Below are 21,569 nucleotides of genomic sequence, written 5' to 3'. Positions count from 1 at the left end.
CATCTGACAAAGGGCTAATATCCAGAATCTACAAAGAACTTAAACAAATTTACAAGAAAAAAACAACCCCATCAAAAAGTGGACAAAGGATATGAATAGACACTTCTCAAAAGAAGATATTTATGCAGCCAACAGACACATGAAAAAATGCTCATCATCACTGGTCATCAGAGAAATGCAAATCAAAACCACAATGAGATACCATCTCACACCAGTTAGAATGGAGATCATTAAAAAGTCAGGAAACAACAGACGCTGGAGAGGATGTGGAGAAATAGGAACAGTTTTACACTGTTGGTGGGAGTGTAAACTAGTTCAACCATTGTGGAAGACAGTGTGGCGATTCCTCAAGGATCTAGAACTAGAAATACCATTTGACCCAGCGATCCCATTACTGGGTATATACCCAAAGGATTATAAATCAGGCTACTATAAAGATATATGCACACGTATGTTTATTGCTGCACTACTTACAATAGCAAAGACTTGGAACCAACCCAAATGTCCATCAATGATAGACTGGATTAAGTAAATGTGGCAGATATACACCATGGAATACCACGCAGCCATAAAAAAGGATGAGTTCGTGTCCTTTGTAGGGACATGGATGCAGCTGGAAACCATCATTCTGAGCAAACTATGGCAAGGACAGAAAACAAACACCGCATGTTCTCACTCATAGGTGGGAACTGAACAATGAGAACACTTGGACACAGGGCGGGGAACATCACACACCAGGGCCTGTTTTGGGGTGGGGTCTGGAGGAAGGATAGCATTAGGAGAAATACCTAATGTAAATGATGAGTTAATGGGTGCAGCACACCAACATGGCACATGTATACATATGTAACAAACCTGCATGTTGTGCACATGTACCCTAGAACTTAAAAGTATAATAAAAAATAAAAAAGAAAAAAGAATTTATGATATGATAATGATAACATTTTTCTTTGGGCTCTAATTGTATCTGACTCCCCATTTATATGTTTTCTTCTTTATTCTAGTAAATTGACTTCTTTTCTATAGTTGTTCAGGTTAAATCCACAAGGAAAAATTTAGCTTTTTTCCTCCTGAAGTTTCCAATTTTGGGGGTAATTTTAAGCATAAATATAAACATAATTAAATATGAAATAAATGAAAATGAGATCCACAAACGTGGGATTAGCAATTCACTTTGTTACCATCTTCATCAACTTTAGCAGCTTGATTGTGGACGACATTTTCTGACTTTGTTTTGGCTTCTTCAGTGTCCACTAAAGAGCTGCCTATAGGGTACTTTAAGTACCCTAGACCTTAAAGTATAATTAAAAAAAAAAAAAGAATCTCAAGCCAGAAAAAAAAAAGATGCAACGTATTTTATTATTTTAAGACACATTTTTTTCTTATGGAATTTTTTTTAAACCCAGAAAAGTAGAAATTGATCTCTCATCCAGCCCCCAAAGGTAACTACTATTACTGTTTTCCTCCCATCTTTCATGCCATGAAAAATTGTTTTGTAAGTTCAAAATCATAATGGAGCTTATTTTTTCACTTAACATTAAAACTAACCTTCCCCTATACTTTTTATAATATCACTGTCAATGTAACATTTTAGTGGTTTTATAAGATTATGTACTGTGGATATAGCACTATTTAATATTCCTCTGCTGTTTGACATTTAGGTATGTTACAATACTTTATTAGTTATTTTCAAGCATTTCTTTTTATGGAAGTTTTAAAAATTACTTTCTTCTTTAATAATTACCAAAATAACTTGTACTAACTGTAACCAGTGAAGGAATGCAAAAAAGTACATAGAAACAGTTAACACGACTTCTCCCTACTCCTCCATGCTGCCCGCCCAACCTGGTGGGTTTCTTTACATAAGCATTCACCTCATTGATATAAATATACGCACACATATAAATGTTCAGTAACAGAGAACATGCATCCTTTAGTATATCCTCATATATTGGATATATGGGCCAGATTTTTAAAAGTAGGGTTTTTTTTTTTTTTGAGATGGAGTTTCACTGTTGCCCAGGCTGGACTGCAGTGGCTCGATCTTGGCTCACTGCAACCTCTGCCCCTCTGGCTCAAGCGAGTCTCCTGCCTCAGCCTCCCGAGTAGCTGGGATTATAGGCGCCCACCACCAGGCCCGGCTGATTTTTGTATTTTTAGTAGAGAGGAGGTTTCACCATGTTGGCCAGGCTGGTCTCGAACTCCTGACTTCAGGTGATCCACCCATCTCAGCCTCCCAGAGTATTGGGATTACAGGCGTGAGCCACCATGCCTGGCAAAAGTAGGTTTTAATATTAATACAGATAGGTATAGCCAGTTGGTTTTCCAAAGGTGGTGGCAATTCAAAGCCCTAACCAGCAACGTATGAGAAGGTTCATTTCTTCTTGCCACCATTGGCTATTTTAGCTTTTAAATTTCTGCCAAACTGAGTTAAAAGATGGAATCAGTTTATTTTACTTTTTATTCTTGTGGCGAGGTTCAGCATTCAGATATGCATCTCTGTAAACTGCCTTATCATAACCTCTATGCATTTTTCTATCGGATTGTTTCTTTTCTCTGACATTCATGGAAAGTTTTTAACCCTTATCTGGCAGGTGGATTGCAAATAGTTTACCTTTCCATGATTTATCTTTTGAATGTATTTATGGCATCGTCAGCAAGATAAAATATTTTAATAATCAATACATATTTTCATTACTTGTAGACTTCCTTTCTTGTTTAAATTAGATTTTCTTCTCTCTCTCTCTCTCTCTCTCTTTCTCTCTTTCTCTCCTTCTTTCTTGTAGAGACAGGGTTTCACCATGGTTTTTGCCATGATGCCCAGTCTGGTCTTGAACTCTTGGGCTCAAGCGATCTGCCCGCCTTGGCCTCTCCAGTGTTGGGATTATAGGCATGAGCCACCATACCTGGCCTAAATTAGATTTTCCTTATCTCAAGATTATATTAATATTCTTCTAAATTTTATTCTACCATTTGTTTTTATTTTTAATATTAAAATCCAATATCTACTGGATTTTATTTTGTACATCAACAGTGTTAAATTCTGAGCCCTGTGTTCCTGGAAAGTAGGGATGGTTGAGAAATAAGACCCATCTCCATCCTTCCTCAAGGACTCAGATAAAGTCTGTCTCCATCTTTTCTCATGACTCAAGGATGGCTCCCTTGTTTATCTGCTTCCATAAAATCCAGCTTGCTTCCATTTCTTTTAGAAGGTCCTTATTAATGAACATTCTCCTTATTGCAAGTTTGAACCAAATCATCTCTTTAATTATCCAGTGTATTTTGTTTTTCACAATATTGTGCGAGGTTAGATTCTACATGTTTTCCTCTAGACTGACAACAGATTATACCAGCATTATTCACTTACCCATAAATAATCATGTTTTGAACAAGGCTTCACATCACATTGTTTTACACATATTTTATATATATATAAATATATATATTTCTTTCTTTCTCTCTCTCTCTCTCTCTCTCTCTCTCTCTCTCTCTTTCTTTTTTGAGACAGAGCCTTGCTCTGTCGCCCAGGCTGGAGGTACAATCTCCCCTTACTGCAACCTCTGTCTCCTGGGTTCAAGCAATTCTCCTGCCTCAGCCTCCCGAGTAGCTGGGATTACAGGTGTGCACCATCATGCCCAGCTGTTTTTTGGATTTTAGTAGAGATGGGGTTTCACCATGTTGCCCAGGCTGGTCTCAAACTCCTGAGCTCAGGCAATCCACCCACCTCGGCCTCCCAAAGAGCTAGGATTACAGGCATGAGCCACCGCGCCCAGCCTGTTCTATATTTTTTACTGTTTCCTTAAGCTAGATTCAATCTTAAGAGTGAACTACTAATTTGTAGAGTATCAACACTCTTAAGGCAATGGACACCTGCACCAGGAGCTGAGTTGGGATTCAAAGACAGGCCCAAATGGGCACGTGGTGTTGGCTTAGCCCTGAAGCAGTGGGCAGAACATATACCAGAAAGTGATGCAGCTCAGTTTGCTCCTGCTTGCTTTCCTGGTATCTCTTGGAGATACACTAAACTTTAGTGGTCTTGGTCTAAAAGCGAAGTAACATCTCAGCCAGGTCAGAGAAGACTAGAATTGTAGGGTCTTACCCTTTCTGGCTCTCCTCCCTCAATATGTAAGGCAATTGCTTGGCTATTCAGCAAGTATCATGTAGGCCTAAAGTCTAGGTTCTTGGCTTTGAAATTCTGCTTTGTTGCACTAGGGCAATTAATTCTTATCTACATTTTGCTGCAGCGTCTAGATGTTTTCTACTTCTGGGTGTTTTTGTGGACAACCTGTCAAAGGATGGCCGTACAAATTCATATTTGGGGTATAAGAGTTCTTTACCATACCCTTGCTAGCATTAGGAATTTTTACTACCTGTTCATCTCTTAAATTTTGATCATGGAAATGATATTTCATTACTTAGATTAGCATTTCTTTATTATCAGTGAAGCTGAACATTTTTTCTACAGGCTTATCACTCTTCAGTTTTGTTAATTGCTCATATTTGTTGTCCATTTATCTCAGGAAAGAGTGAACTTACAGGCTTTTAAAAAATCATTTCTATGACCTTTTAATATATCAAAGCTTTAAATCTTTCATCATAGTTAATGTGAATATTTTTTTCCAGTTTATTGTCTTTTAGTTTGAGTCTGGTTTTATCTATTTAATTTCTGGAAGTTGTATATTTAATGAAATTAAAGCTATCATTCTTTTTCCTTTGTATCTTGTCATCTGTGCTGATCAACATTTGTTAAGCATTTACTGCTTGTCAGACTTTGGGCACTGCACTGGGCACCAGCAATGTGAGGAAATATAACCTGGTGCTTGTACTAAAAAGATAACCTCTGCATTTCCCCCCCATAAATATAATTTTCTAATTTCTGAATCTGATTCTAATTTGGCTTTATTTCATACCCAGTGCCAGCCACTTAAGGAGTAGTCAGGATGCTTTTACTGAAGGAAGAAAGGATGTTATTGATAGTCATGTACTTCACGTTTCAGAAGCTACGTTTATAAGCCAGTGACAGGAGAGATGGGGAGGAATAGAAGTCATACATACGAAAGCAATTAAGTGTGGTTCCCATTTTGGGGGATGGATGCTGAGAATGAAAATGATCCACTCATTTATCTTTAAAATAATATAAACATTGTGAGACAGCATGAAACACATTCTTTAGTTTCTCTATCATATGGGAACAGGCAATTGGAGGACTGTGTCTTATTTGTCTTCATAGTTCTGCTGCTTAGCATAGTGTCTGGCTAAATGTGCAAGTTCCATAAATGTTTGTTGACTAAATCTCCAACACAAATGATTATATTTGGTAGAGTCTTACCTGGACTTTTTACCATATAAAATATGCTTTTCACATACTTGTAATCTCAGTCATCATACTTTTAGAATACTATTTTAATTAAATCCTTCCTATTACATTATATAATGGTCTTACCATGTTTACATATAATGGGATAACCATAGACCAATCAGCATAACAAATTCTACCTTTTAAACAAAAGGTGCACCTGAAGTGCACATTTGTTTTGATAAAGCTATAACTTACAGATTGAAAATGCTTTTATAACATAGTCTTTTAATATGAATTTCCCAACCCCCATCCATAAAGGAATTTCCCCACTAGCTTTTGAAAAATGTAGTTCATTTATTACTTTGCAGTAACAGAGTTGCTTTGTAAGAGTAAAATAATATTGTTCTGGGAAACAGTCTTTGGGATGGAAGCCTTTTTCTAACAGCTTTCTACAAAGTTCAAGGGGAGAATCAGACAGATAATAATACATGGGGATGAAGACATGTGAAAGCTATTTAACCAGTGATGAAACACAAATATCAATATTCATTTTCAGTGATATATTTTGTTCTTACTTCTAAAGTTTGGAGAATTGTTTCCTTATAAAGCTTAACAATGTTTTCAACGTTTTCCAAATAATCTTCAGGCCTCTGAACTAGATGATGAAGAATTTCAGCCACCATCTGCATTTCGGCAATAAACGCCTAAATGGAAAAGAAGAGATTTCAAATATCTTTAGGTCAATGACTATTCAATTTACAAACCATATTCTCCACTCCTTACACCTAGATACCATTTTGGGGTGAGAAGCAGGGGTAGGGGATGATTAGAGATTAAGGATTTTTATTTAAGAGAATGGAAGACTCCTAAGGGGTCTTCATCAGATGGAATAAAGCTTTAAATTAACCTGGATATTTACTCATGTCTGTTTGCTCCCCAATAAGTAGGGATGAGTAGGGGAAGAACATCAGATTTTTAGAGACAAAATAGAGAGGTTAGATTTCCTGTGAACACCTGAGCTTGTAGTTCATTCATTCAAGTATTTATTGAGTGCCTTCTATGCATCAGGCGCTGTTCTAAGGATTTGGGATAGAACAGTGAACGAAACCAACTAACACCCTGGGCTCATAGCACTCACACACACTGCAGTTGGGGAAGGCAGCATAAACAAGTACACAAATAAATATATAACATATTAGGTGGTGGTAAGTACTAAAAAGAAAAATAAAGCAGGGTAGCATGGATGAAGAGTGGTGGGAGAAGATGCTATTTACATCAAGTGGTCATGAAAGGGTTATCTAAAGAAATGGAATTTGAGTTGAAATCTGAAGGAAATGAGGGAGAGAGAACTACCACACAAGTTTCTAGAGAAAGAACATTTTAAGGCAGAGGGAACAGTGTTCCATATCATATTTATGATGCTAATTATTCATTCTTTCCCATTTTTATCAATGTACACATATACATATTTTACTTGAGCCATATTCTCTATATAAGCCATTTTATAACCTGTTTTAAGTATTATTTTAATGGTCAAATAATATATTAATTTCCTTGAATGTACAATTATTTAATTACTCTACAGTTGGACAACAATGTTTCAGGCTTTTCACAATTACAAATAATATTGCAATAAGTAGCTTCGTAAATAAATCTTTATATGGCTAATATTTTCCCTTAGAATAATTCCTACAAGTAGAATTACTGGACCAAAGGTTATACATTTCAAAGTGGCTCAATACACATCTTTTCCGAAAGATGCTACCATTCTTTTCTCTCTAGTAGAGGGCTTTGCTAGCACGCTGGCATTCATTCATTCAGCGATTACACAGCTTCGTATTAAGTACCCACTATCAGGCACTGGAGACAGTCTCTGCTGCATAGAGTTTTCATTCAGTGGGGCAGACAGATAATAAGTAAGTAAAAAAGTAACGTAATTTCAGAAAGTGATAAGTGCTATGAGGAAAATAAAACAGAGCAAGGGGCTAGACTTATGCTATCTAGCAAGGAAGTTATTAGCCACATTTTCCCATTGAGCACTTGAAATTTGGCAAGTGTGATTGGAATATGCTGTAAATATAAAATACATACCAGATTTCAAAAACTTAGATGAAAATAGAACATGTCATTCTCAGAATGTTTATGTTGATTATAAGTTGAAATAAAATTTTTTGATATATTAAATAAAATATATTATTCAAATGGCTTTCACTTGTTTATATTGATTATAAGTTGAAATAAAATGTTTGGATATACTCAATTAAATAAAATACATTATTCAAATGACTTTCACTTGTTTCTTTTTGCTTTTAAAAAGCATGACTACTAGCACATTTAAAATCACTTATGGCTAGCAGTACATTTCTATTGCACAGCGCTAGGTTAGAGAGTTGCTTGCTGGAGGGTCTCTGAGGATGTAATACCTGGGGTGAGACCAGGATGAGTAGAAGGAATAAAGATGAATTGAAGAGTGTTGTAGGCAGAGGAGAGAGGAAACAGTAAATGCAAAGGCGTGAAGCTGAAATGAGCTTAGCACAGTTGAAGACGACTAGCTAGAAGGCTAATGTGGCTGGAATACAATGAGTAGGTAGAATTGAGATCAGAGAGGCTGGGTTCATGGCTTTGCAAGCCACATGAGGGTGTTTGGATTTTAATCCAAAGGCAATGGAAAGTCACTGAGGGTTATCTATATATATTTTTAAATGAGTCTGGCTTCTGTAACAAGTGGAATGGGATAGGGAGGGTTGAAGAGAACAAAAGCCAAGAGAACATTTACAATGCTGTTGTAGCAATTCAAGGACAGTGCTTCGATTTGTGTGTATGTAGGATGAACACACCTTCATGTTGGCCATAGATCTCAACAGGTGGCAGGTCTGCTCATCTAACTTCTGAACATGGCTGTGTCACTAGGCAGAGATCATGCAAACCAGACCCCAGAGGCTGAGTCTAGTCTAAGGATATAAATTGATCATCTCCCACAGCACTGGCCAACATTGTGTTGTAAACATTTCAGACTAATTGCCACTCCCATCTATTTTAAAACCTGCTTTTGGCTTCCCTGGAAAAGATGGCCTCCCTGGTAAAAATGGGCCAGCATTTCCACATGGCAACAGCTGGCTGGGCTGGAGCCAAGAGTCAGTTGTCCTCTGAAGAGCATGAAACTTTCTGCAGAAATGGAGACGTTCCATAGCTCCACTGTCCACAGCCATACTTGGCCAATGAGCACTTGAAATGTGGCTAGAGATACTGAGTAACTAAATTTTAAACTTAATGTAATTTTAATTGATTTCAATTTAAATAGCCATGTGAGGCTAGTGGCTATCATACTGCACAATGCAGTGTTAGCCTACCCCAATCCTCCCTCTTCCCAATTATGTAATCCCTGGCCGATATCACCAATGGACATAACCTACCTGGCCCCTAAAATTAAGTGAGTTGTGACCCCTGTATCTCACCATTTGAGGGCTACATTGGCTTTGATTTAAGATGGTATGTTTTATTTATGCTAAAGTGGCACACTTTATTCCTACTTGCTATGAGGCTTTCCTTTATTTGAAAAAATCTGGAATTCATGCTGGTTACTATCTAACGCCTTATTTACATGGGTGAGATTATGTTTTTAAATGGGCTTTATTATGTTAACACTTTTTAAAAATTGAATACCCATTTCAAAGATTTATCTAACCCATTAATTAGGGGACCAGTAGAATGGCAAGGTGAAAGTATTTCTAATCTCTGAAATAAAATTGCAAAGTTAGATACAAGGCTGCTTAATGTCCTATAGGACGATAAAGCTGTAACCTTTGGGGTTATCTTTTCTACTGGAGAAACAATTTGCAATGTGTCTATCTATAAATTAACATCTGACTTCACAGCGTCTAGGCCCTAATAGAAATAATCAATCACAGGCATATTTCACTAGGGCAGGTATTGGCCAACTATGGCCCTTCCCACCCTAGTGGGTCATATCCAGACCATCACCTATTAATACATTTCTTAATATCAATTTTTCTTGTCAAGTCATGGTAAAAGATTCTCTTTTAGCCCAAAACCTTAGAAGACAAAAATATTATTTTGATGCCCTATTGCTTATATTTAGTAGTATTTACTTTAGAATTGTCATAACAATGTGTACATGTGAAATTGGGCTACATATTTCTTTTCACATTCTCTCTTTGTCAGAGTTTGAAATCAGGGTTGTGTTAGCTTCACAAATTGAATGATGCCTGGTTTACTTTGCTCCCCACATTACATTTAGTCCTTTATTGCTCTGATATGGTTTAAATGTTTGTCTCTTTCAAAGCTCATGCTGAAATTCCATCCCCAATGTAGCAGTATTGAGAGGTAGGGTCTTTAAAAGGTGACTGAGTTATGAGGTCCCATGAAGGATTAATCCATTCATGGATTAATGGGTTAATGGATTAATTTATTATTATGCGAGTAAGACTGGTGGTCTTATATGAAGAGGAAGAGAGACCTGAGCTAGCACACTCAGCCCCTGTACCATGTGATGCACCACCACCTCGGGACTCTGCAGAGAGTCTCCACCTGCAAGAAGGCCCTCACCAGATGCGACTCCTCAACTTTGGACTTCTCAGCCTCCATAACTATAAGAAATAAATTCCTTTTCTTAAGGGAATGCTCATACACTGTTGGTGGAGTTGTAAATTAGTTCATTCCCTGTTGAAAGCAGTTTGAAGATTTCTCAAAGAATTGAAAACTGAATTATTCAACTCAGCAATCCATTACAGGTCATATACCCAAAGGAAAATAAATTGTTCTACTAAAAAGACACTTACACTCTCATGTTTATCGCACACTGTTCACAACAGCAAAGACATGGAATCAATCTAGGTGCCCATAAATAGAGGACTGGATAAAGAAAATGTGGTACACATACACCACGGAATACTACACAGCCATAAAAAAGAATAAAATCATGTCCTTTGCAGTAACATGGATGCAGTTGGAGGCCATTATCAGAAACAGAAAACCAAATACTTCATGTTCTCACATATAAGTGGGAGTTAAACACAGGGTATACATAGACATGAAGATGGGAACAATAGACACTAGGGACTCCAAAAAAGGAAAGGGAGGGAGAAAGGGAAGGGTTGAAAAAATCCTTGTTGTGTACTGTGTTCCCTATTTTGGTGATGGGTTCAGTGCAAGCCCAGACCTCAGCATCACACAATATATCCATACAACAAATCTGAACATGTACCCCCTGAAGCTTAAATTAAAAAAAAAAAAAGTCATTCTTTATAAATTACCCAGTTTCAGGTATTCTGTTGTAGGTAACAGAAAATAGACTAAGAAATGCTCTAACTTCTTATTCTACCTTGCCTAGTGCTTGACACATAGTAGGTGACCAATAACTCCACCGTTATGAAATGAAGCACACTGGGTGTCAGAACATCAGAAATATAGAGACACATCTACACTGACAGGAAGGCTAAACTTGACTTCAAGATTATCATCTCATAATCCTTGAAAACATGAAAGACTTTTGCTTATTTCCTCCAAACTCAATAAAAATGTAAAGAAAATGTGTAGCATCTGCTATTTCCTATTACCTATACCATCATTTAATTTAATTATAGCAATTTTTAAAAGTGTAGTGTATGGTAGTTACCTATCGAGATATTACCTCTTCTTCTTCTTGCTCTTCCTCCTCTTCCTCTTCTTCTCCTTTTCTGTCTTTTTGGGTTTCTTTCTTCTTTTTCCTCTGATTCTCAATGACTTCAGGATCCCACTGGTCTCTACTGTATATGTATCCCGTACTATTGTGCTGTCTTTGCCCAGAAATTCTCTGGCACAAATCATAGTCAGGACACTAAGAAACAACATTATTAAATCACTTAAAACATTTTGAATATGCTTTTAATTCCGTGTGTATTTATTGAATATATTGTACAGTACATAAACCAAAAAATTCCCTTAAAACCTAAGCAAATGCAATGTTGTGACTGGCATTTTGCATCAGGTTTCGTTACATGCCAAGAGAGGCTCAGACACTAATTTTATGCTATATGTTTTTATTTGTCCAAAATTAATATAGGTGGAAAAGCATTACAAGTCTTAAGACGAGGAAAGAGGATTGGAAAAGTAGAAAGAGTAGAGAAATGGAATAGAAAATCAGTTAACTCTGCAAAGGTACACAGAATTATATGATTAGCTTGAAAAGTTTAAGAATGGAACAAAATGGGGGGAATAGCCACATATTTCCAATAAAAAATATTGTTTATTTGTAATATTTACTATCACTTATAGCTTTATGGGTGAGGTATTTTATACAATGCCAGTCATAAATGGGACTGAAAGATCATCTATTCTAGTATAACATTTATATTTTGTAAATGAGAAAACCGAATCTAGGTAGTAAAAAAGCCAAAACCAAAGTCTACAAGTTTCTTGTTCCAAAGTGCTTTCACATGTTTGATTTTACTGAATTCTCAACTAACCCTATAAGATAAGCAATCCAAATTATGATTAAAGCCATTCTGCAGGTCAGAGAAGTATAGCTCTGGCAGACTGAGAGACCAATCTCAGATCACAATGTCACATGGAGGAACTGCAACTTGGAACCAGGCCTTCTGACTGTAGTCCATGGTCTATGGTGCATTATTAATGATAATGATGGTTTAAGGCTGTAAATTGTGCTCTGAATGTTTTTCAGGATAAAAAAAATCTGGATGGTTTTCTGAGGCAGTGATTCTGATACATGAGCATGTAACTCTATCTGGGGAGCTTGTTAAATTGATCACAGCTCCTCTTGTCATTTATTAAGTTTGGAGTGAGGCTTAGATTCTTCAACAAGCATCGTCAGTGATTCTGATGCCAGCAGTTCACGTACCACACATTGAGAAACGAAGGAAGCCAGGAACGTTGGAACCTTCATTGCTCATTTTCTGATTTCTTCATGCCATCTCTAGCTGGAGATGGGATGGGTCATTACTGGGGTAAGACTTTTGTTAGGCTTCCTAATTTTTCACAAAAAAATTTCAACCTACTCAGGTAACTTTTTAAAAACATCTGTTTTACAACCCAGGATACCCACCTTCTAGGACCTTGACAAGGACTATCTCCTTCAGCTGTCTCCGTTCTCATTTGCAGGAAGTGACTAATGAAAGTGTGAGTCTGAAGCATATGCCTCAGAGCAGAAGTGCTCAGTGTCACCTGGAGGGCTTTGCAACACCAATAGCTGGGCTCCATCTGACAGATTCTGGTTCTTAGTTCTGGGGTAGGGCCTGAGAATTTACATTTCTACCAAGCTTCTGGTTGCTGTTGCTCTGGGACCACTCTCTGATAACTAATGCTCTAGTAGATTGCTAGACTTTAACCAGGTTTTTGGTAGCACAGAATCCTTTAGAATATGATGAAAACCATAGATTTTTGCATCAGAAAAGTTCATATATGCATAAAGTTTTATGTATAATTTCAAGAGGTGCATGAATGCTTCATGGATCTCAGGCTAAGAGCTTCTGCTCTAAAAATTCCAGGCTTACTCCCCAATAAGGCCAAACTATCCAAAAAGTGTGTGTTGCACTGAATTCTGTCTCACATTACGCCCTCTGGTGATACTCTGGTTACCCTGTAGAAACTGCCATAGGACACTTCACGATCACACTTATAACATGAATGGGGTTAAGGACTTTATTCACTACATTAAGCAGTCTCTTATATTAAGACCCATCTAAGGTATTTCTCTCATTCTCAATGGCAGTCTTGTTTTGCCTGAGGAATGGCTTGTCTTCTCATGGACAATGTGAATTTTATAACTGGTCACATTTCCCCTTTTACTTTAGTTCATCAAACCTAGAACCAAATTTATGACCCAAACTTCGTAACCATTTGGGGTCTTCTGGCCTGTATATCTGTGTGCTCTCTCTCAACTAGATCTTAATTTCCTATTGAATCTGTCTTTTCCTCAGTTTAGTTTTTATATGTGGTTTAGTTTTATATGTGGTTTTCTCTCTGTTATGTCCACATTCACATGTGTGACATTCTCAAGTTCACTTGCAATTGTGATTGAGCCCTGGCCATGAGTGGTGGCTGGGGCTGCAGATTACACCACACTCAGAACTGCAAGGCTACCTCTCTCGCACAGCTGACCCTGACACTCCACTGGGTCCCAGCATCTGAGCTGACAACCATCTCATTTATTTGAGCTGTCATAAACCCTGGCAAAGTATGGATACAAAAGCTTATCATTCGTTTTGACATAAACAAGAAGATACCACCTTACTAAATTCTTATTACAACCCTATAAGGCAGCTATTGTCATCTTTGTAAAAAGGAAATGAAGACTTCTAGATGTGATTGACCAAATTCTAACAATAAAAGAGAGAATTAGGAACAGGACCCAGCTTTAACTCATAATATAGTAGTGTTCTTTAACATTCATACATTCATGCCATGTGTCTATTCTTTCATTTTATTAGTAAACTTACTAGGTGCCACTAGGTATCACATAGTATACTGGTTGATGTTTATATGAACAAGACATGGTTCCTACCTTCAAGTAAGACAGAGTCTAGGAGGAAAATGGATAATTATAATGTAGTAAGTGAGTAACATGATAGGGAGGGGAAAGCACCACAAATGGTCATCAGAGAGAGATTTAACTCTCTTATGATAAGTAAGGTGTGGAAGGGAGAGAAAGAAAGAGAGGTAGTGGAGCAGGGTAGTTGTCAGGGAAAGTTCTAAAGAGATGATGCCTTAACTGACTTTCAAAGGATGGCTATGATGAAGCCTGGTAAAGAGGCAAGAAGGTATCTCATGTGGATGGAGCTGTAGGAGCAAGAGCACAGAACGATGAGAAAGTATGACTCAGTTCCTGTGATTGATGCATAAGTTACTATCTCCATAACTACTTAAAAATGGTTAAAGCATTCCTTGAATTTAACTACTATCAAAAAGAATGGTTTACTGTACTAGCAAAACAATTAATATTCTTACCTTTATATTGATTATAATATCAGGTTTCAAATTTAAGTTTTTAATTAATTCTATTTGCTGTAAGGTAGTCATGGCATCCTGTGAAAGTGATGGTATTTCAGTGATAATATAACCTGTAAAATAAAACATAATTTTAAAATTTTATAAAATTATCAACATATGAGGGCATGGATTTATTATTATTACTTTATAAAATATCATCTATCATAAACTCATCTGTAAAAATTTTAAATTAACACTTAAGGTGATTGCCACATGAAGTATAACTATGAATAATGTTTTTCTGATGATAAAGACATCACTGGGCTAGAAAGAGACATTTTTGAAAACTCCAAGTCAGTTTATTTTAGACAGATGAGGTACCTAGGGAAGGAAATTTCATGCTAGTAATTACTTTAACTCATGTTAGGAAAATTTACTCATATAGATGGTAAAGGTATATTACAGGGGTTGCATGCCATGTCATTTTCTTTCTCATATTAATATTTCATAATATAGTAGAGCACATGTATATAATGTTTGTGTAAGTTATGAGAGTAATAAAACACCCATGGACACACTATAATTTTCTGTTTTTTTAAACAGCCAATATAATTTTGGTTTAGCACAGTTATTAGCTTGTATCCCCACCCAGAAATCTCAGTCTTCTCACTGAAATTCACCCTGTTTACAATCATCATATTAATTTCCTTAATATATTTCTTTAATTATGTTACTGTCTTGCTCAAGAAACTTTTCTCTTATTTATAAAGTCTCAATTCCTTCAGTGGGAATTGAAAACTTTCAGCTTATTTTTCTACATCTTTTCCTGGAAGAACAACAGACAATCTATGTTTATTCAGCCTTGGGTATTTGGCAGAAATTTTATGAAAAGCGAATGGAATGACCCTGTCACTTCAAGGACAAAAAGTGATAGCATTTGTTGCCAGTTATAACATTCAAGTGAAAATCTGAATTTCGAAAAACTTACATCCAACACCATAAGCTTAATAAAGGGCTTTTCTTGGTGAGATTGGTGGTGACATTAACAAATGCAATTTTTTGATACTGTATAGTAAAATGTGTCAACATTTGGAAGATCTGTATAATTCAGTGAACCAACATTTTCCAAATGACCAATACATGGTACCACAAAAATTAGGCATAGGTTATAGGCTCATTCCAAGTGCAAGATAGACCAATGGATTTTAATGTAACCAAGTTTTGAAAAGTTCACTGATAACAGTTTCAGATTCCACAATGCAACCAACCTTCAGGAAACTTCCCCTTGTTGGGTTTTGATGTAGAATCAAGAATATCCACAATTACTCCAAAGGCTATTAAAATACTCCTCCCTTTCCAAGTATATGTCTGTGTGAAACTACATTTTCTTCATGTACTTCCGCAAAAGCAATATATCACAACAGATTGAGCAGAAGCAGGTGTGAGAATCCAACTTTTCTTAAGTCGGACATTGAAGAGATTGTGAAAATGTAAAGCAAAGCCACTCTTCTCCCTAATTTTTTGTTTTGAAAAATTATCTTTCATAAAATACGCAATTTATGTTAACAAGTTATGGTTTTATGATTTCTAAACAGATATTTTTAAAGTCTCAGTTTTAATTTCTAATATGGTAAATATAAATACATATAGCCCATGTAAGCACAACCTCTTATGGAGCCTCAACAATTCTTATGAGTGTAAGGGAGTCTTGTGCCTCAAAAGTTTGAGAACCACTATCTTAATGCAATGCCTAGAATAGCATAATAAAAAAAGTTACTAAGCACCTGTTGATAGATGAGTGAATATGTGTAAAACAAACTAAAAATTCCTCACTTGAGAATACACTCATCACAATCTTTTATTTTTATTATTTATTTATTTATTTAGAGATGGAGTCTTGTTCTGTCGCCCAGGCTGGAGGGCAGTGGTGTGATCTCAGCTCACTGCAACTTCCACCTCCCAAGTTCAAGTGATTCTCCTGCCTCGGCCTCTGGAGTAGCTGGGACTACGGGCGCACGCTACCAAGCCCTAATTTTTGTATTTTTAGTAGAGACAGGGTTTCGCCATGTTGGCCAGGATGGTCTCCATGTCTTGACTTTGTGATCCACCTGCCTCGGCTTCCCAAAGTGCTGGGATTACAGGCATGAGCCACCATGCCCGGCTGCAATCTTTCATTTTTAAAAAAGAAGACTGGCCAGGCATGGTGGCTCATGCCTGTAATCCCAGCACTTTGGGAGGCCGAGGAAGGCAGATCACAAGGTCAGGCATTCGAGACCAGCCTGGCCAACATGACGGAACTCCATCTCCACTAAAAAAAAAATACAAAAATTAGCTGAGGTGGTGGTAGGCACCTGTAATCCCAGCTACTAGGGAGGCTGAGACAGGAGAATCGCTTGAACCCGGGAGGCAGAGGTTGCAGTGAGCCGAGATCGCACCACTGCACTCTAGCCTGGGCGACAGAGCGAGACTCCATCTCAAAAAAAAAAAAAAAAAAAAGAAGAAGAAGAAGAAGACCAAGAACTATCATGCTAATTCAAAACCTAGTTAATGCTTAGGCATACACAATTTCTCCTAAGCTTTTTTAATCACTTTACTTTCTGCTAACAGTGTGTTGGGCTCTACCCAGAGAAGCAATCCTACCTAATTTAACTTAAAAAGGCAGAAAGGAAGACCTTGTCATCTTGGTTTTGGACATAGGAACTGTAATTATGATTCCCTCTTATCTTGCTGTAATCCTTAGTGTCCAACATGGCTTACTTACGTGTTCCTGCTATCGTCTTAAACGTAGCGTGGTATCCCCAAGGCATCTATCCTATTGGAGATTCATTAAATGAGCTCAGTGCATCCCTAAAAAAATGTAGACACTGCCTGTACTATCTCAAGAATGGGGCCAGACCTTTCTCTGCCTGCCTCTTCTTGTGGTTCTCTGCTTTCTGCTTTTCTGGCTCCACACCACCCTCATTTGGTTTGGCATCTCTGCTCTTGTTGTGAGTCTAGCTTTCACTTGATTAACATGTCTGAACTGGTTTTTAAGACTTTGACCAGCATCTCCTCTGGTACACTCTGGCATTAACTCCGGGTCTGACACATTGTGATGGTGGGTACTACAGTGAAGGGGACTGCATGCCTAGCTCTGGATGGAACTCAACCCTTGCCCAGCTAACTCCTCCAAGTTGGACAGTTCCAGAGACCATCTATCTTCAGAGTTCATGTCCTTCCCTTGTAAGCAAAAGCAACAATATCTCCCTGCCATTCCCTATGCTGGCAATACTTCCCAACATCTGTGTGTCACAAGTGATCACAGAAAGATGCTTGGCACTGTTTGCTGTGCTTGCCAAAACCCTTCCTGTTCCTACAGTCACTGTCACTGCCTGGAGAGCTTATCAGGCATTCCACATGCATCTGTTTGCAGGAATGCTGAACTTCTGGTGTACATGTATATTGGAATGATGTTCATACTTGGTCCCTTTACTGATGGAAGTGGCAGAAGAATAAGTAATTTCCATGGATCTAGCTCTCTCTTGAAAGGCCGTTATTTGGGCTGCCTAAATGTTCTGAGCTATGAATTTTGGGGCTCTACCCTCTGAGAGATGTCTAGTATTATCATTCCAGAGCCTAGGGGTGTATCTATGGGGGGAGGTGTAAGATAGACAGTTATGTCATCTAAGTTTGTCTCACCATTGCAGATGTAAGGTAGAATATGCAGATGTAAAGTGGAATAACTTAGTCCTCTAGTGCCAATTCTGGGAAGATCCCAGGGATACACTGCTTGCTAAACAGACCAGAACTACTGAGCCCACTGTCAACCTTTCCAATTTCAGAGACATGTGAGAATGAAAGCATAGATGAGGAACTCCTTGCTCCCACCCCCACATGTCCTTGAGACTATTACCAAGCCCTTGCCCTTTCATGCTAAAGATGGAGGAGTGGTACACCCCCAGCCAGTCCTTGCTGGGAGACTGTGCATCTTCTATCATAGGCAGAGTAGGTGCTTTGTAGGCCGTTGCCCAGCTTTCATTAGCCCAACAAGTGAGAAACTGTAAGACTGTCCAGACCACTACCCAGAGGAAACTGACTTTTCCCAGGCCCATACCATCACTTTGCCACCATTTCTTGGCACAGTCGGAAGGAGAAGGCATTTTCTATTTCCATACAAATGAAGATGGCAGACTACTGCTTTCAGATTGAAGTGATGAGAGATTCAGAGACATCAGGTAGCTTTGTGTCCAGCCATCCCTGCTACCCATCTGACCTCAGGCCAGGCTGATAGGAGTGGACACATTGGTGACCAATGACTTGCAAGACCATTCATAATGATACACTCGGGGCAGGGAATGCCCAGACTGGGGCTATTCATTCACTGGGGAAAACGAGATTTTCCAGAATCTAGAAGCAGGGAGCAGTGAGGAGCTTTTAGGATGTCACGTATTGACTCTACTGTTTCTCTTGGGTAAGGATATAGCTCTGAGAGCTGATTTCGGTTAAAGGCCAAAATAATACAATAGATTGTCAATGAAAAGTTAATTATAGATCGTGTAGGCCCTTTTAAAATAGTGATAGAAACACAAATTATAAAAGGGCTCTAGTATAAAACAAAATTAAGATGAATTTGGCAATACTCTGCTGTGTGATGTCCCTGGAAGTCCACATACCTCGTTAGGGATTTTGGAGTCATCAATTATCCATATTCACCCAGCCACTCACTCAAGTTTATATCCCTGTTTTGAAAACCCTTCACTTCCAATTTTGCTTCTACCTTCCACCAGGCTATGGGTTGAGAGCAAACATCAGGATGAGAGGGCTTGCTGGGAATTTGGGCAAAGACTTTCAAACTGTATTTAGCAGAGTGCTGGGTTCTAAAAAAATTCCTGTGGGGATGCTACAGGATGGGCTGAGGGGTGGCTGGGCAGAAGGGGCTTTAGGTTCCATCTCCACTGCAGCCTTTAAATGAGCTTGTTTGTGCATGCCTAGAATGTGGCCATGTAAGCAAATGGTGAGGGTGTGGCCCCCAGACTCAAGAAACCATTTATATCACTTTTCCTCTGCCAGATCCTTGGACAAGTACCGGCATACAGGAAATACTGAGGTCTGAGGAATGTAATCAGCCAAATCCAGAATGTGGGAAACTCTACAAGACAAGTGACCCATTTCTTCAACAGAGAAGACACAAGAAGACAGAAGAAGTAGCGGAAACTTATAGATAAAAAGAGACTTGAGACATACTAGTCACTTACACTGTGTGAAATCTGGTTAGATCCTGCTTCAAAAAAAATTAACTAAAAAACATCTATGAGGTAATTAGTGAAATCTGACCACAGACCATTTAGTAGATGATATCGAGGAATAACCATTTATTAGGTGTGACAATGGTAATGCGGTAATAGGTTTAAGAGTCTAAAAGATCTTTTAGAGATATAAATGAAACATTTTATAGATGAACTGATATGATATGGATTAGCTTCAAAATAACATAGGTTGAGAGAAGGGAGTAAGTAGAAGTGTAGATGAAACGAGATTAGACTAGAGTTGATTTTGAACATATGCTGAACCTGGGTGGTAATGTGGAAGGATCTTTATACTAATCTACTTTTGTTTGAACTATTTCCTAATAAAAATTGTAAAACATTATGAACACCATGAGAGGCACAACTGAGTTTCTTTGTATTGTATTTTTTCTTTCTCCTTTTGCCAATACTTATAATTTATGCCATCTTTTTTGTAGCCATGTAAACCAATCCAAGTTTTTCAAGAGGTAAGTGAGGTTAACAAATAGGTATTTACTTACCTACCTATATACACACTTCTGTTTCAAATAGTATGCTTTCTGATAATTTGGAATTCTATGATTCCTGTTTGCCTTTTTACTTATCCAGCCTTCCATATTCTGGATATTTTGCCCAAGTTCAATCTCTTTATCACTGCTGAGCAAATAGGTAGTAAGTGGATAGACAGGTAGGTAGTTTACAGACAAACCTTATCTATCTACTTACATTATAATGCATTTATAATCCATATATATTAATCTATATATATGTATTATATATAATACCCATATATCCATACAGAGACCTACCTACATATGTGGATAGATATGGGACATTCTGTGTATCATCTCTGTATACGTATGATCTATATGAAGAGGTACCTTTCTGTCTATGATAGAGACCAATCGATACAGTTTGACAAGGCTGCTTTTGCTGCTTGCATCATTGATTTGCTTTGGCAGTTATGGTTTTTACTTTCCTGTATTTTTATTCCTGCATTAATAGTTACAATGTCCTCTTCTAACTTACTAAGAATATAAAGCAACTTTCTTAATTTTTCTTTTTTCATACAATAAATCCATTTCAGGTGGATAATTTTATCCCAAACTTGTCATTATTCTTCTTCTCCTCTTTAGAAGAGGTATTAGAGTTTGCTCTTTTCTTTTTAATCATTTTGAGCTTCAGTGGTCTTTGTCTTGAAAAATTAGATCCAAAGCCCTTGCTCAGCATCCATTTGAGTACCGGGACAGGTTTCAGGTCCAGAGTCAGAGGGTAGACTGGATGAACAGGATGAAGCCTGAAAATATCTGGAGCTCAACAGTAAGATGGTGGCATTCCACTTCCCATTCCTGCCTTTTAAGTGCGGATTAATGCAGACAACCCTAGCCATTGTCAGGACTTAACGACATTACCCAAGGTATATGAGGAAGCAGTCAGCAGAGTTAGCAGTACTGCAAGATGGACCACAGCAGATTTCTGATGCTTTTATTGGATAACACAATGTTAAAGAAGATTGGGTCATATAAACTTATTTTTTAAACAAATGTACAATCTGAGAAATAAAAACAAACAAGCGAATAAAACCATCGAGCTGCTCAACTGAATAGAGATAATGAGATTCCTGTGCTAAGGCAAAAGAAAGGGCAACTCCAGAAACTATTTTTGCCTCAGGTAAAGCATGAGTTTTAAGGTTGCTTTGTGGGCTGTAAATATATTAAAATAAACATACCAAAGTGACAGACTTCTGGGGAGTTGAGCTTCTCCAACATTAGCTTTATGACAAGTTCATCTGGAATGCTTTGACCACTGATCAACATTGATTGCAACTAAGGACAAGCATAGATATTGTACATTACTGTATAATATATCTATGATACAGAGCTTTTTTTTTGTAATCATAGTTACTTTGAAATTTAGATCTGTTTACCATAACTCCTGATTCAGTTTCAGCAGCAATCTGTTCTTCCAAAACTGGCAAAGCTAAAATATGAATTCAAAATATTAATACAGACTGATACTAGGATCACCAAAATAAGAAACACATTCTAGTGTTTTCTAACTGG

At 37.6% G+C, this 21,569-nt stretch overlaps 1 protein-coding gene across 1 annotated transcript in view; it reads right to left on the bottom strand.

Annotated features, from left to right (window-relative positions):
- The window catches only part of AK9 (adenylate kinase 9), a 176,175-nt gene that overhangs the window by 141,128 nt on the left and 13,478 nt on the right, over window positions 1–21,569 (bottom strand). Inside the window, 5 exon segments of the mRNA XM_017889625.1 lie at window positions 5,875–6,003; window positions 10,950–11,135; window positions 14,261–14,373; window positions 21,236–21,332; window positions 21,434–21,486. Of these exon segments, the coding sequence (XP_017745114.1) occupies window positions 5,875–6,003; window positions 10,950–11,135; window positions 14,261–14,373; window positions 21,236–21,332; window positions 21,434–21,486 (578 nt within the window).

This window comes from Rhinopithecus bieti, unplaced genomic scaffold (assembly GCF_001698545.2).
Source record: "Rhinopithecus bieti isolate Rb0 unplaced genomic scaffold, ASM169854v2 scaffold_18548, whole genome shotgun sequence".
Taxonomy (NCBI): Eukaryota; Metazoa; Chordata; class Mammalia; order Primates; family Cercopithecidae; genus Rhinopithecus; species Rhinopithecus bieti.
This window is presented reverse-complemented; position numbering and strand designations above follow the sequence as displayed.